This window comes from Drosophila kikkawai, chromosome 3R (assembly GCF_030179895.1).
Source record: "Drosophila kikkawai strain 14028-0561.14 chromosome 3R, DkikHiC1v2, whole genome shotgun sequence".
In the NCBI taxonomy this organism is placed as follows: Eukaryota; Metazoa; Arthropoda; class Insecta; order Diptera; family Drosophilidae; genus Drosophila; species Drosophila kikkawai.
In genome coordinates, this window is record NC_091731.1 from 16,229,498 (window position 1) to 16,247,277 (window position 17,780).

The 17,780-nt window shown below is 35.9% G+C and overlaps 2 protein-coding genes and 1 long non-coding RNA gene across 3 annotated transcripts in view; 1 reads left to right on the forward strand and 2 right to left on the reverse strand.

Annotated features, from left to right (window-relative positions):
• E2f1 (E2F transcription factor 1) overlaps positions 1-14,195 on the reverse strand; it is a 44,341-nt gene extending 30,146 nt beyond the window's left edge. Inside the window, exon 1 of the mRNA XM_017180150.3 lies at positions 13,785-14,195. The gene's annotated coding sequence lies outside the window, so the exon portion shown is untranslated. The remainder of the gene's footprint in view (positions 1-13,784) is intronic.
• LOC138928787 (uncharacterized) lies at positions 14,184-15,518 on the forward strand. Its single transcript, XR_011445147.1, has 3 exons — positions 14,184-14,672; positions 15,098-15,246; positions 15,381-15,518. It is a non-coding gene; the product is annotated as an uncharacterized lncRNA (long non-coding RNA).
• Archease (protein archease) lies at positions 15,504-17,433 on the reverse strand. The gene is made up of 3 exons (XM_017180165.3): positions 17,301-17,433; positions 17,217-17,241; positions 15,504-15,943 (listed from the first exon to the last, which is right to left on the reverse strand). Exons 1-3 carry the CDS (start codon positions 17,353-17,355, stop codon positions 15,553-15,555), a joined length of 471 nt encoding a protein of 156 aa, XP_017035654.1. The 5' UTR covers positions 17,356-17,433; the 3' UTR covers positions 15,504-15,552.
• Between the last annotated feature and the right edge of the window lie 347 nt (positions 17,434-17,780).

The window sequence follows — 17,780 nt, forward strand, 5'->3', positions numbered from 1 at the left end:
TTTCCTTTTTAAATAAAATATAGTAAATAAATGTTTTAAAATCTATTGAAAAAGTGTTAAAAAGTATGCATTAAAATATTATATTTCCAGTTTTTAAATGTAAATATAACATTATCTTAAGGGTTAACATTTTTTAGCATACTTATGAGCGCCATTTAAATAGATTTGAAAATTTCTGTGCCATCTTTGTATAACAAACACTTTTTTAAAGGGTATAAAGCTCTTTTAGACCTTAAAACACGCTCGTATTAATTGTTCTATCCTTAAATGAGGGCATAAGACGCAGACAAAAAACCACAGAAATGCGACAAATTCAACAATAGCTGTAAAAAAAAACATTCGAGGAAAAAGAGAAACTAAAACCAAAAAGAGAAACCGCAATAAACTTGAACGAAACCCAAGTTTGATGATACAAAGATAAGAGGGAAGGAAAATAAGCGGAAGGAAAAAAAAACATACCAAATGTTAGGTTAGGACTATAGGAATATCCTTATCTAAGCCCCAAACAATTCGGTTTAGCTAAAAATATATTTTACACATACGAACGATAAATGGCTTTATAATGAAAAGTTACCAATCGCGTAACCAGTTTGTCCGATAACATTCAACACATTGTGTTGTTATGGTTGAGGTTGTATTTTTCGATCCAAAAGGGCACAAAAACGTAAACAACATCAACCAACAACAACAACAGGAGCAATCTACAAAAACAACATTCAAGACAAGACGCCAGATTCTTAAAGAGAGAGAGAAAGAGAAGGATTTTAAGCCATAAAAAGGAAAGGGAAAGGGGACCACCGCCAACGGCGGCTGCATTCAAAACAAAACAGTAAAGAAATATAAGCCAAGAGGAATAAGAAATTAAGGTATTTGGCAAATGTATTCGAGACTTTGATACCCTTTAAAAAGAAAATAAATAAGATTACATTGATGTGAATTCGAAATTTGGAAAGAACTCTATATTTGCACTCAAAATTATTTTATTTCATCCTTTTCTAGTGTTTTCTATAAACAAAACTTATTTTATATATACTTTTTTTTTAAATATTTTCCTTTTATGTAAGATTTTGAAGAAAAGTAGTAATTATCTATATCAAGATTGATTTAAACCTCAAAATGTGGGTGATGTTTTAAACAATTAAATGATTTCAAGCCTTTTTATTCATTGCAGCTTTGTGAATAATATTATCAGTAATATTTTCAATAACCTTTTATAATGCTTGCAAATATCCTAACGTATATTCTGAAATCATTCAAACTATTTTAATCTTTCATTTATATTAATGTATTCTGGGGTAAGCCACCGCTTCACAAAATCTATATAGCCTTTGTCAGAAAAGCTTCCACAAATTATGCGCCGCCTTGCAGGAGGTTGTCCCATAAAGTTGTTGTTATTGGAGCTGCTGATATTGTTGTTGCTGCTGGTTGTGTAAAGCAAAGTGCCAGCATACAGTGAACAAAAATTAATTGTGTTGATGTTAAAAGATGAAAAATATATTTTCTAGAACCTATTAATGAAATATTAATTTGTATTATCACTATGAAATGTATATAATATAAAGGTAAATGTCGTCCTATGTGGGAAATCAGTATAATTTATATAGAAATATATAAATATATAATATTAAATTAAATAATAATAAAATGTTTGTTTTGCGAGAATCTTTTCGATTTATCGATTTTTCTTTAAAATATGAATCTTGTTTCATGATATATTTAGTATATGTATTATTATTTTGTAGTTAAAACTAATATTTTTCTCTCTGTGTTCGGGACGCTAGGCTGGGAAGAGGATGCGTGTCTGCCTCTCCAGACATTCATCTGCCACAGCTCTCCGCCTCTACGCCATCCTTAGCTCCTTCGTTTGCACTCACATTGAGAATTCCATTGAAATCATTTGAAAATTGAGCCCAATGCAGGACCAGCTCCTCCGCTCGCAGTGCATGGTGGAGTGGGGGTCAAAGGAGGTAGACACGTCTGCCGCCTCTCTCGTAATAAATAAACGCCGGCAAAGCAGCGACAACGACAATAATAATAAGAAAAGAAGCAACTGATGACGTTGCATCGTTTTGCACACAGAGAAATTTTATATATTATACTATTAAGGCAAAAATGAAATATATTTCTATAACGATTATTTGTTTTATAAGAAAATTACTTTAAAGATTTTGTGTATGCTAAACTTTGTGTAATGAAAGCTGGACTAGAAAATTCCGTTGTCTTAAATTTGAAACTTAAAATAGAGGTTTTTCCTGATTATGTAAAAATCAAAACATGAATTACGATTTTTTTTTCTTTTTCTTGTGCATACACATGTAAAATGGTCAGGCTTCAGTCGATTGCAAGATACCCGGTACCCGAAGTATTGTGGGTAAAATTGAAAGAAATTTGGACATAATCCTAAAGATATATTATATATAAAAAAAAAAAACAAAAACCAAAAAATCCATATTAATTCCAAATGAACAAAAATATACCCTAATGACTAATAAAACATCCCTATGACCACAAAATAGCTACCAAAAATCCCAAAGACCACAAAATGGACAAAAAAATAACATGAATGACCACAAAATGGCGACCAGTAAATTCCAATGGCCACAAAATGGCGACTAGAAAGTCCAAATGGTCATAAAAAATGCCAAAGATTACAAAAATATCTTAATGACCACAAAATGTACCAATAACAAAAAAATCCCCATGATTACAAATACAATACCCCAATAAGCGCAAAAATCCTGACACCAACAAATTCCAATTTCCAAAAAGAATTATCTTAGTGATCATAGAGATCACGAAAAATCTTAATGACTTTAGGTGGTATCTCCTACATTCTTTCTCATTTGCACTAAGCTATAATACCCTTGTACCCAATGGATACCGGTTATAAAAATGTGTAAAAATAACAAAGCATATGAGTTGCATTTTCAACGGGCCAAAGGAAACGGATGAACATTACGAGCTTCAGCAAAAATAAGGAAAACTGAGTATAAAACGGGGAGGCACTTGGAGGGAGGGAGGAGCATTTTGAGGGAGTGCTGCTGCATCACCCGCATAATAAACCAGAGCGCATAAAAATGTATGTGTTAAGTTGCAACCGCAACGTATTTCGCTTGTAATTGCCCAGACATACGACAAAAAGGCGTTAAGAAGGCGAAAGGGGAGAGGGTTGCAAGTGGGGCAAATGGGGGGAGAGGCAGGCAAAAGCAGGCAGGAGGTGGCGACAACAAAGTTGCACTCACGCAGCTCCAGCAGACCCAGAATCGGAATCAGAAGAATCAGACGCAGTGTTCCACAGACCCCACCAGACGAACTGGAGTGAGTGGAGTGTGTCTGTTTGGTGGGCGACAGTAAGAGCTGGAGGGGGACGGAGAAGTGGGTTGCACAGCAAGAAGTAAGCCGGCAGATGAAACGGTCAGACACTAAGCCCGCCAGCCAACAAAAACCATAATAATAGCAACAAAAACAACAACATCAGCTGCAACAACATAACATCCGGCGAGAGCGACAAAAAAAAAGCAAAAACAGCGACTGAAACTGCAGTACTAATGAAATGTAAACTGGAAGAAAGGATACCCTGTATAAAATTAAAATATTATTCAGTCAAGAAAGGAAGGTAGTCTGCTCTTGTTTGATTACATATTAAAAGCGCTGTCAAAAGTTTTAACCAGAAAATAAGCTGAGAATGTAGGTTGCAATTTAAAAGACACAATTGTTTAAGTATATCTAGATCACTTTTTCCTAGGGGTATCAAATTGCTCTGTCCGGGCTTTGCTATGTATGTGTTAGCAAAGCCCGGACAGAGCAATTTAAACAAGGGATACATAAATTTGAAGGTAATAGATGAATAATATTAAGAATACTTTCCATTCAACACCATACTAAATATGCTTGATACCTCCAAGCCTAGAGCTCAGAACCCCTTGATGTAGGCTACAATTTTTGTGGTATATGTATGCTTTTCGTAATCATAGATCGATTTCTTTTCTCTTATCTAGTAATACAAAATAATACAACAAATTTAATTTAACAAGTAAATTTATCTTTGCACTGCACTGCAATTTATTGTAATTTCCTCAAACTGATATACCCACGGCTACCCTCGCAACTATAAGCGCAGCACAAGTGCCAGAGCAGAGCGAGCGCCACACGCAGACATGCACCCGCGCCCTCACACAAACACAAAGGGAGCCAGCGAGCAGGACAGCGAGATGGTGGAGCTCAGTGGAGAGGAGTTGCGCAGCTTTCAATCTGCATCTTCATTCTCTCTCGCTCTCACGTCGCCTGTCGACGTAGCAAAATTTCATGAATGGAATTTGTAAATTTTATTTTCATTTGCAACGATTCGTTTTTCTTCCTTCTCCTCTCTCGTGATCCGTTGTTGTTGTAGCGCTAATCATGTGGGGCAGGCAAGGGAGAGGGATATGGGATATATAAGGGGGAGAAGAGCACGGGCGATTGAGAGACCCCAAGCAAGTGGGGCAGACAACAACAATGATGTGGCATGTTGTTCAACCTCTTGTGTGCTTCTCACTCGCACCCTTTGGTCCCTACACCCTACCCCCAAACACTATACTATATCTTTATCAGTGTGTGTTGTGTGTGTATGTGTGGAACGAGTTTTGTGGTCGCTGAAAATTTTTTGCATATTTGCGGCAAGCTGGGCTCCTCTTCTTCCCCTTTCTCCTCAACCTCTAATACACCAAAACAGTGTTTTTCTTGGCTCTCTAATCAGCAAAGGAAACAGCATAAAGAATGGACGATGAGGGCGAGAAGGAAGAATAGAAACTAATGCGATTTTAATTGTTGTTACTGCATGCCACGGACCGACGACTCTCTAAAAAAACCCTCTACCCTATCCTATGTAGTTTTTAGTTTGTTTTTGGGCCTCGTGCTAATTACACGGCCACCAAAAGTGATTTAGAACGAAAGTAACAGCGAGGGAAAGTGAAAAGAGATACAATGAAAAACCTACAGTACCTACCTCTATAAATTGAAATATATATCTGTTATCTAACTCTAGAAATATTCTTGTGGGTTGGACAAACTGACAGTTACAAAGATTTTAGTTTGAATGGTTAATGTGACCAGACAAGGAAATTGTGGGCTTGGCACAATACTGTAAGGGAAGAGACTTTTTAAACATGTATGTATGTTAACTGGTTGTTAATTTGAAATTTCTGTTAACTGTTATTTTAATTTGAAATTGAGAAACCAACCCTAAACAAAGTTCAAATACAAATCACCCTGATTTTTATATAAGATTTATAAAATAGCAAATTATAATACAAAAATATTTCTGGTAAACAAATTTTTAAATGAAGACTTTAAAAACGTCAGACTGAACTAGTTTTGGGTAAAAAGCGGTTAGAAAACGCAAGTTTAGATTCTAGGGTATCTTCCCTTCAATAAATAAATATATTTTAATTATTTTACATGGCAGACAATATAAATAAAAACCCTTCAAGCATATGTGGCTGAATAGTATCGAACGCGAAGAGGAGAGACACGAAATTCCATTATACAAAAATGCGGCGAGACCGCAATTACAGAGCAAAGTAGATAAACGATAAACGACAAACGACAGCGACAACGAGTGGAGCTGGCAAGTAAGTAAGTAGATGAGGAAGCACCAGGAGAAGAGAGCCAACGGCTCTCTGGCAAATTAAATACATAAAGCGCAGCAAATGGACGGAGCAGCACAGTGGAGAGTGCAAGAAACATAAACAACAACTAAAACGGGAATACAACAATATCGCGGCGAACTTTTGACATACTCTATATAACAATTTAAATTAAGGTGGATAGAGTATACTAGGAGAGACAATGGGGAAAGTAAATAAGGTATTTGTATTGTATTAAAAATATTACAAATTTATCACAATATAAGCAAATTTAAATTGTTTGAAAATATGAAGTACACTTTATGTTATATAATTAAATTAAAGGTATTCTGACTTATTTTCTAAATAACTTTTCGCAAGATTAGGTCAAGGAACAAAAACAGGCTTGGCTTGACATCATAAGTTTACGGTTTAGTTTCTTATTTAAGTAGTTAGGATCTTATTTAATTTAATTGTTAATTGTTTTATTCGACTAGTTTTAAAAAATATGAACTTAATCCTCATCTGGCCTTTGGTTAAGAGCTTAGACCATTAATTGGGGCCTGCTTCTTCTGGGCTCAAAATATTGATATTCTCCTAATCTTTTGTACTATCTTACCGAAAACAAAAAAACAAGTTCCCTTATCAAAGGGTATTTCTTAGCCTTAAAAACAGATTCATCTCTTGCTCGCATTCCTACACTCCTACCAAGAAAGAGTATCAAACGAGATCCTCAGAGCCAGAGCAGAACGGAACTGGCAAAAAGAAAAACACTAAAACAACAGCCAGGCAGCAGTAAAAATAGCCATTTGACTTTGAACTTTGCGGCTTCTGCCTGCGGAGGTGAGGGAAAGGATATGGGTGATGATGTGGATGAGGCGTACATATATACACATACTATATACCAGTCGATGCCGCGAACAGTGCGTGCGACTGCACATGGATTTGGCATTCCTCTGTGCGTGAGTGTGGCACATACAGACTTGTACAATCTGGGTGTGGATAATACCAGCCCATATAATCTAATCGAGGCAATGGAAAACGTGTGTCGATTTAAGCTCGAGGCCATAAACATTCAGAAACAAGGAAATATAAATTAGCAAGGAAGAAAGAGATTGTAAAATGATTGGCAAGGAAATTGCAGTTCAATTTTAAAGAATATAATTTAGAAATATTAAAAAAGCAAAAGTACTGTTAAAACTTCAATTGAAACAATGATTTAAATTGTAAATTTACAAGACACTACACTCAATATAGGTGAACTGTACTGCAAACCACCTGTTAAGCCACACAAAAGAAATAAAATTAACAGAAGGCATCATCGTAGACAAGGACGAGGCACGAGGAGTTTGAAGACGGCGCTTAATTATAAAACAACAAATCGAACAAATTCAAACAGCGCAGCTGTCCTGAAGGAGGAAAATGCACAGGCAGGTGTGTATCTGTGTCTGCCGCATCCAAGGAGTACCCATTGAGGCTGATGCCCAAGCATAAATTATGAGCACGTACACCAAGATCTCGGGATGTCGGGGATTATAAAAGATCATCCCATAGGCAAACGGAAAAGAAGTAAGAGGTGGAGGCTGAGACTGAGACTGAGGCCGAAAGAAGCATGTCCGCTTGCCTATTCATTCAGGATATGATGCAAAATGTCCTCAGAATTGCCTTGTCTTTTGTCTTCGGCAGCTGCCATTCTGCGTTTTTCCCGTTCGGCAGAAGAAAGTGAACCACTCACTACTCACTACCACTCCCAGCGACTTTTGCAATTGTCTCAATGGCCGTTGAGGTCCTTCACTCACACTTCCATTGTCCTGGATGGATGCAGCTGTGTCTCGTGAATCGCCCCGTGTCCCATAAATTGCATTCGTTATCGATTTTCACCAAAAGTTTTTCTTTCTTTCGTTCTCGGTCCCAGGTTCTTATTCGTTTTCTTCTCCCGGATTCCTTTTAGGGTGAAATGCTTTTACCGTTCGCATAATTCCATTTGCATTAGGCAATTAGAGCAGGAAATTTCGAGGGGCAGCTGCGCGATCGCTCTCCTTTATGGCATAATCAAATCAAATCAATTTCGTGTAATTATCTAGGGTTGCATTTTTTTTCCTCGTGTCATATAAATATTGGGCAGGAGTTATGATTAGGGTGAGCCTTTTTTTTTCAAGTCTGGGCTTGGGAATTTCCTTTTTCCTGAGTGATCAAGGATAAATCTTTGGGTGACGCTGTGTTCATAAATCCTTACAAATGATTCTATAAACCGAATAGAACTGGGACTCTTGTAATTAATAAAAGGCTTTTTCAATTTCCTTAAATGAATTTGTAAAAGGTTTTGTTAATCTTTCACATTTATAAACATAAGCTTAACTAAACTACGAATGTTAGGTTAAAATCCTTTTTCAATTTGATAATTAACTTTAAATTATTATTTATATTATATTTCTTGGCTCTTTACATACAAAACTTGATCCAGGGAATTATTCAGACACCAAGCTGACCCCTGCTGAACCCAAAATTCGTTATCAAATTCACATTAGACCCCCTAAACATATTATGCTTTCTGCTTATAAATCGCTTAAACATCCGCTTTTGCGCGTCACCGTCTAGCAGACACACATAAAAATAAATACTCACAATGAGGATTGTGTACACAGAAAAAAATTAAAATTTAAGTTTTTCCTTTTAAATAATTATACACGAGACTTTTAAATAAATTCAAATAAATTGTAATATAAAAATAAAACCTTTTTATAATTGTAAATAATATATCCGAGAAAGATCTTTAGAAAAAATATATAAAAAATACCCGTTAGACCAATTTTTTCAGTTTCCTCTGTGTTTTCTTGCCCTTTAACACGCACACTCGCACATTAGTCATAACGATTAATCATTTTATCAATGAAGTGCAAACTTGCTTTGCAACGTAAAAAACCGTAGTGGAAGAAAAAGAGGGGGAATAAAAAACGAATAAAATTGGCAAAAACGGAGTGGAAATAAAAAAGCGAATTGGAGCAGGAAGAATGAGTGGGTGCCGGAGCCAGAAGAAGCTGCCATGACGCCAATGTGACCTAATTGGTTCCGGAGCTGAGAATGGGAATGGAGTACTCAATCCTGTTGCCGCTATTCGTGGCTGTCATCACCAACGACGACAACACCCACAAGCCAGCCAGGGAGAGAGGAGCAACAGCAAATGAGTTGTCATACGCGGCGGACACACAGACAACTCTCACCCTACTCCTCATCCGTCTGAAGCAGCATCCGTGTTCAAAATGCAGCAGGAAATCGGTGACTCTAAAGCAGTCACAGGCAGGGACTCTGTGACAAAAACAGAAACAGAGAAGAGCTACGCAGTTAAAAATGCGAAAATATTGATTTTGATCGAATTATCAGTTCACAGTTCCTACTATTTTTTATTATATATAGAATCTTTATGTAAAGAAATGATAAAAAAGTAGCTGAAGATTTTAAATCAATTAAAACGATAGCCAAAAGCATGCTACAAAATGACAAACCTAATTTTACAATAAACTAGGCCCATAAAATATTTTGTTGCATACTTTTCAAGGCATTTTAAATAGTTTTAAAAATAAAAGTAATTTATGCGATAAAACAACATCTATTAGAAGTCTTAATTCCGAAACTTAATGAGTTTGCAAAAATGTTTATAACATTTTTAAAATTTATAAAATAAATTATAAACTTTGTTGAGATTTTCCTTAAATTAGTTTTCAAAAAGATCCCTTTAACAAGGTGGGTTGTGTTAAATTAAAGTATCAAAATATCAAAAAAGTTTAAATTAAATTAATTTTTTTTTGTTAACCAAACAACATCCTTTCTTTTCTCTTTTCTCCCCATTTTGCACCAATTTGCACGCACAAAGAGTCATAAAAATCGCGAGACTAGGTTTGTGTGTAAACGTGTGGGTCTCGCAGAGAAATTCCATATTCCACATTTTTTTTTTATATACGGCCAACGCAGCAGCAACAGCAAAACAACAAAAATTTATAAAAAATCATCTAAAGCAGCAGCAACAATTGCTGATGCCACTGCGCCGACTTTGGTTTGCCTCGTCTTTTCTTTTGGCTTCTCTCTTGAAATTTACTTTTTTGTGTTGCTTTCGCACAAAAATTTTAAAAATAGCCAGGCAAAGCAACAGAAACCAGCCAACAGCACTGGCAAAAAAACAACAACAATATAAGATAGAATATAAAAAGTATTTAGCCATTGGGCAATGTCAGCAGTAGAGAATCTTAATACACTTTTTGTCGGATGGCTATTAACCCTCTAGTGCCCAAGACCGCCTCTAGACGGGCAATGTTAAAAACACCGTTATTTTATTATTTTCATTCCTTTTCACACGGTTTTCCATTTTTTCTAATTCAGGAAAGTCCAAAAATTAAGTTCGTTGCGTTTGGAATACATACTAGAGCTAGCGCAAGCTGCTGTATTCATTTGAAGTTGAAAATTTGTGCAAATCGGACAAAATAATTATTTTGCAGGAAATACAACATGTAAATACTTTTTTTTAAAATTCGAAAAAAATTAGAACAAAAAATTGAACTGTGTTGCTGACAGTCTCAATGACATTTATAATAAACATTTAAACAAAAAAAATTTTTTACCTAATTTTTTGTTGGCCTATCTTCCCAGAACTGCCTTCATGCGGTCCAAGGTTTTAGTCGTATAAAACTCGATCCGAGCAAAAGTAAAATTTTTTCCAAAACAAACATTCACTTTTGATACATACTGAATCCAAAAATAATTTTTTTTTTGAAAAAAAAAATTTGGGCACTAGAGGGTTAAATGATAAGTATTTCTATTTTAAGATGGTCGAGATAAGGAATAGTAATATAAATAAGAGAATAAACATCAGTTGCTGTATTTTTCATATTTTGTTGAATTATAAATAGTGGCTTGTTAACATTTCTATAAATAATAAAAACTGAAATTACTTTATGTCTGATCTAAGTTTTGCTGGTTCGAAGGTAGCACAAAATAAATGTAAAAAAGACACTTTTTAGGTCAACAATTAATGTTAAACAATTTCGTAATAGTCCATGTAAAATTTGCTTATACCTAACAGAGTCTAGCTTAATTAACTATTAAACCGAGGCCTCGAAATACCCAGCACTATTTTTTACTCGACTTACAACAAAGGGTATCAAAAGGCAAGGGCAGAGCAGCGATCTGCGATCAAAGAAAAAAAAAATAAAAACAGCGGTCACAGCAGAGGCCAACACACTAACAACACATCGAGTCGTGGAGAATCGGCAACAAAAACATATTAATGAAATCGCTTTTAACTCGTTTCGCTTAAGTATTTTATGTGTGTTCGTGTGTGTGTGTGTGTCTGGCATGGAGACATGCCTCCTCATATAGCCTCCCCCCTTATGGTCTGTTATAAAAGTGCAACAACAACTTAATACAGACACACACACACTCGCTTCAAAAAATAAAAAAAAGGCAGCACATGATAAAAACAAACACGATACGATCGGGAACAGCGATGACCCAAAGTGGCCAGTCCACAATGCGAGTACTAAATGAAATTCAAGTATTAAATATATTATAAAAAGTATTAGCCTGTCCCAAAAAAAAGGTTGTATTTTTGTTTATTGCTTGGAGCAAGTGCGTCAATTTTATTTGTGTGTATTTATTTCGTTGATGATTGTGTCAAGCCACTTGCTGAGCTTTAAGGCTGGAGAGTTGCCAGACGAACCCAAATAAGGTCGTGATTTATTTTCCAGATTTTTGGGAATAGATTTTGGAACCTATCAGTCTTGATATTGTGAGAATCAGCCACAAGAAAAGATAAAAGCTTTATAATTTTATACAATTCAGAGCTGTGTCAAAATGGCCAAGTGAAATCTCCAGGCAGTGCTTCATCATTGTTCTTATAACTTTTAAAATCATATTACAAAAGTCCCAGAATCATTAAAGTTCTTCAAAGTTTACCAAGAAAATTTTAAAATAAAATAATTTTTCAGAATTTTAAGATTTTAAAACTGATTAAGAGAAATTTCTTTAGCTTTTAATGACCTTAATATAATATCTGCTGACTCAAATCAAGAAATTACTTATTCAATCTTCAAAGCCTTATTACATTTATATATAAGCTTTAAGTTCTTAATAAGTTCTTCATTATTCTTGTGAAATTTGGTCACCAAATCAGTGTTCCATTTGAAATCTTAGCCTAAATGAAAATGACCCCAATACCATAAAAAATATGGCCTTATCAACGCAACAGCAACAGATAAAAGTGAACTAAAATCGAAAATAAAAAAAAATGACTATGTCATTGCATTTATGGCACCGCGACACTAATAGATTGGATTTTTCTTTGGCGACTTCGGGGAAATCAAAAGCGTTGTGTACAAATCACTGCTTCCGTAAAGAAACACACATATCGAATTTGGTGCAAACCGTGGCAGCACAAAATGATGTGTATACCAAACACGGGCGAACAGGTAACAGAGGCGCTTAGAGCAACTGGTTCACAAAAGACCCGACCAACCGACCGACCGACCAAGAGTCCAAGACTCTGCGCCCGAAGGCCAGGCGAAATCAAAGTAACCAAATACAAAAAAATAAAACAAAAAAGTGAAAAAGAAAAAAATATAAAAACTGCAGACTCGAGAAATAACGTCGCCCAGTACATATGGAGATGGAAAAAACTCCATGAGACGGCCAGCAGCGTCGTCTTCGATGGCCGCCATTGTCTCTTTTGGAGCATGTGTATACAGACGTGCATAATTGCTCGAGTATTTGTGGCCATTTTTGGATGCGAGTGTGTTTGTGTGTGGAGGAGGTCATCAAACTATGACGTCGCCCAAAGCAGACCCAAGTTTGCATTTCCTCATCTCTGGATATAGCGCCTTCAAATTGTTTTCTTGCGAAGAAAGTTTTAGAAACCACTGCTGCTGCTGTTATCGCCGGGAACACACAATTTCCGTGTTCTCTCCCCCATATCTGGGTTAATTGATACGCTGATAAGGCTGTGTGCAGTCATCATGCGCCTGGTTTAGAGTGATAATTGTCCAACAACCATGGCGAAAAACAAAGCCACACCCCATGGAACAGCCAAGAGATCACGTGTAAAAGTCACAGCATCCCTTTGCGGGCCATCTGGCAACGTGCGCTTGAGCTTTTGGGGTCCCAATTAAAACCTAATCAACGATTTCAAATCTCCGAGGGCCCAACATCAATTGCTGCCCTCGCACACGCTATTAAAAATATATATATATATATATATATGTACTTAAAATATAAATAAATACAGTGGTCACTGAATACCAGAACCGAAACAGGGCAATATTCCAATCAGAGATAATGAAGCTAATAGGCATAATATCACAATAAACACTTTCTTAAACTCAGGTTAAGGCTAAGGTACACATTTAATAAAACAATAGTTTAACTGGTATAATATTTAGACTAATTTGATCTCCCTATTAAGAATATAACCTTTAGAATTATAACTGTTACAGGTCAGTATATAACAAATAACTATTGCGACAAAACTTGAGGAAAATGGTATTTACAAGCTTATTGTGATTTTTTTTTGTATATATATTTTTAATTACAAATTCTAAACAGCTAAGAAAATATTCTCACAAAGGCCTCCCTTTGGGACTGCCCACTGTATGTGAAAATCATGAAGCCTGAGTTTACTCTGGAGATAAATCAAATTGGAATTTGCATCAAATGGAATTGAAGTGACGTCAGCGCAGAAACCTCATGAATAGGATTCTCTGCCAGGAAACCGTTAGCCCCGCACATCCGCACACCCACACTCTCTATCAGACACACACACACACCCACAGGCAGACAATGAGAAACCTATAGCGATGGTTCGTTCACAGGTAGCTGCTGCAATGAAATTATATAAAGTGCGCATTTAGCATCACCTCCTTGTAAGAATCTCCACTCAGCCCGCTTCTAGTACGCCCCCGCTCAATCCGCTCCACCTCCTGGCCCCGCTCTCAGCTGCTGCGTCAGCTGGACCGGCATCGGCATGAACTTTTTTTAGCCGGCGGACGAGGAGGCGCACGCCCAAAAACAGTTGCTTTTTTCTATAAAGAAAAATGCCCAGCGCAGCACCCCGCACACACGCACGTACACTCGCACACTCGGCGACCCACACACACAAACACTCATACACATGTCACATTCTCTACTTCTAGTACCTACCACATTTTTTTTATGGATTTTTCCGCCACGTTTTTCACTCGCTTGCCGTTGGTCTAGCGTTGCGTTTTTGATCGCAAATTAAAGGTAACGGTGTTACCTGTCGATTGGTAGGTCTTTCAGGTTGATATCCGGCCGATTTCTGGGTTTAAAAGCGCCAACAACTAGCGCAATGTGCTCACGGCGGCTGAATTTTGCTTCTGCTTCTTCCTCTTCTCTTAACACCGCTGCAGAATGAGCGGTGCGGCGAGACGGCGAGAAAGGCAGCAGAGAGAGACGGCGAATTGGGAAAGCAACAGCAAACACAACAACAAACCCAGCGGGGCGAAATGCGGCGTTGATGACGTTTATAGCGCCACCCACCTCTTTCCACTTCTTCCACTACCTTCCAGTTTCCGCAGTTGGTAGTTGCAACGAGCAACAGTTATTGCCAATAACTATTACGAGTATAACTAGAGTCAGCATTTCCCAGAGACACTCGGTCACTTTAAAGTTGGACTTGTTTCCAATAGCCAAGCGCGAAACGAGCTGCTGTTCAAGTTCGAAGTGTGTGTGTGTGCCGCGATACTTTGCTTCTTCTACACACTTTGTTTGTTATTTCACACACGCTTTCGTCGCCGCGTATCGCAGCGTTGCTTTTTCAGTATCAAAATTAAATATACCGCGCTATGCCTATTTTGACGATTTTCGCCCTCGGCAGGTATTTCAAGCAAGACTCGCCGCCACACACTCGATCGCACACACACACATATGCACATCGACGTTCGCCCGGCAAACGTTTTTTTGTTGTTTACAAAAACAGAGCGGAATAAACAAAAAACAGCTGTTGGCGCCGATGTTATCGATAGGCCTGAATATCGTCCCTGCACCTGTCTAGTGTTGCGCAATTCGGTAAATAATCGATTTAAAAAGCGAATAGTATTAATAGTATTTTTGATTTAATCGAGGTTTGTAACAGTATTATTTAGCTCTAACAGGTGTGAAAAAAAAATTAAATTTAAAAAAATGTATATCTATTTTTTGTTTTTAAACCACTAACAAAAACTAGCTCTCCAAATTAAAATGATAGTTTTTTAACTTGGTTATGATTGATTTCCAATTCGATCTAGGTGCAAGAGTATACAAACTTCGGCTGTCCGAAGACAATTTTTTGTTTTGATTGGAAATTGAGAAATATTAGAAATATTATTATTACTGAATATTATTTATCTGCCCGATAAGCATAACTCTCCTCTCACATCGTAGAGATGTGTCTCCTTCCAAAATGTAATAAAATGAATAATTTATTCATATCTCACTTGATTTTTTGTATATAGCATCCTTTGCACTCTGGACCAACTCTCTTGAAGGCTGTGCAACTGAAAAGTGCATTGAACTGCGGTCTTGGGAAAGGACAACAATTTCGGCGCTTGTCTGGGAATCCAACGCATTGCCAATTCACAAAGTCCATGGCAAAAAATAAAGGGTACGTGAAAAGTACATAAAAAACAGGAGCAGGGAGGGGTAAATCTTGATTGGTGAGCAGAAAGCCAGTCCTAATTGCATTTGCAGCCGCACAATTGAGTGATTTCTTGATAAGTCATCCTTCTTTCATTCCAGCAAAAGGGATGCAGTCGCAGCACGAGATATTGCAGATTTTTCGGGGCTTATGCAGCGGTTTTATATAGTAATTTTTTTTGGCATTTCACTTATGATTAATGGACGCAGGCAAAGGCAAAGGGGTGGAAACAAAAACAGTCACATTTAATTCCATACGATCGGAGCTGCTGAATCAAATATCAATTATGACAAACACCTCGTAGTGGTTGGCCGTCGTGTCCTGAACAATTTGCATCGCCGAATATGTGATTGCCTTCACCTCGGTGCCCTGCGGATGCTTTCCCAGCTCAAAGGGTTCACCATAGCAGCGGCACGATATCTCAAAAGTTTCCATGTCGAACTTGGTGATCTCCAACTTTTTGCACACCAAGTATGGCTCGGCGGAGAAGAGGAACAGCAGTTCGTCAAGGAAATGGAACAGCAATCCCTCCAGATCATCACCCTTCGCTTCTATCTCAAAGCACTGTTCCACGGATACGTACTCCAGTTCGGTCATATATCCGAACATGGCCACGCCACATTGTTCAAAGGCTTCCTTTAGACTCGTTCCCCAGCCGTGGAGTCTGTAAGTAAAATCATCTATATTATTGGAAATCGTAGAAAACTTAAAACCGCTTTCAAAAAGCCGAGATAATATTAGGTTTAAATACATACAGAAACTTTGTTTTATAAGATATTATTAGATATAAGTTTGAGACATTCATCGGATTTTGAAGGTAACATTTAAAAAAAATGTTATTTCTGTTTATCTCGGCATTCTCCCAACAATTATTTCTTATAACTTATAAATTATCAAGAAAGAAGCAAAAAAAATTAAATATTAATGTAGAGGTTTTGCAAATATTTAAATTGTACTTCAATTAATGAATCTAAAAAAAAAACATTAGCCACTGGTTTCAGTTTCATTCACAAAGTATCTTCCTAATTCTTAAAGTAACGCTGACAAGATTTTTAATTTTATTTCTTAGTAAATGTGCCGTAATTATTATATGTTAATTATTCGTAATTATTATATGTTAATTATTATATAATAATTACGAAAAATTACCGAGCATGCAATTACCTTTTTAAGCGCTTGAGAAAATTGTAGTTTAATAGTCTTAACAACTTTTTAAGAAAAAATTTCAGATATACAAAAATTTAAATTAAAAAAAACAAGAAAGGAATCTAACTTTGTTGCAGTTTGCAATCGGATCACTAAGAATCCAGCCATTCTGGTCAAATTAATGGAAAAATAACAGATTATATATAAAAGTTGTATATTTATACAAATTTAATAATAATTTAGTTTTGATAAAAATTTTTGAATTTTGATTTTGAATCGTATAAAATAACTATATTTTGTATTTTAAATATCTAATATAATATAATATATATATACAAATATATATGCTGAAAAAAAGTAATAACAGCTTTTATTACATTTATATATGTACATACAAACATATATATTTAATTTACTTATATTTATGGCAGCTATCCGATTTTATTAAATTAAAAACTAAATTCTGAAATAATAAAAAGCTCAAAATGTTGAAAATTTGTTCTCTATTATTTTTTTTCTATTAATTATAATACCTTTCAAGGGTATAATAAATTAACTAAATTACTTATGTCTTTATTTTTATAATTTTTAATAGACATTACAGTTAACAAATTTAACTAAAAAAAATAATATACGAATAAATAAAACAAGCAATTTATTTAACATTTCTACGAAAGACAAATCACCTCCATAACAATGTTTACCCCATTTATTTTCTTACTCAAAAACATTGAACCACCCTAATCCACATGGTCGCCAAAGCGCCTTTGGTTGTTGTTGTTATTACTCACTGCACATCGGCGGTATGATCCAAATCTGTAATATGGTGAAATACTTAGCAACAGGGTTTTTAGGTAACACTAATGTGTACTCACATTCGTACTTCATCTCAGGCAGGAGAAAGTTGTCCTTGCTAAATTCCACCTCCATAATTGTTAGTTAAATAAACACAAACTTAGCCGCTAAATAATAATAAACAAAACTTGGGTTAAAGCCAGTGTGGCCAGATGCAAATTTTTACTTTTAACCTAAAAAGTTTGATAAATCCATAAACTGTCCGCTTTCTGGGCACACTTAAACGCTAAAACCTTCATGAACGCGCGGTCTGGCAACGCATAAGTACCAGACTTAATTATGACGTTAAATGGTAAAAAACGTAAGCTTTTCACGTAATAAAAACTGGCTGCAATAATAAGTTAGTTTATAATATAAATAAATAAGTCTGTTCTTATGGAATTTAAGATTTAAGAATTCCGAATTAAGTTAATTTAAAATACAATTTTTCTAAAAAAAAATATATATGTTAATTTAAAATGTAAATATTATAAGCGAGGTAAAACTGTAAATTGTCTTAT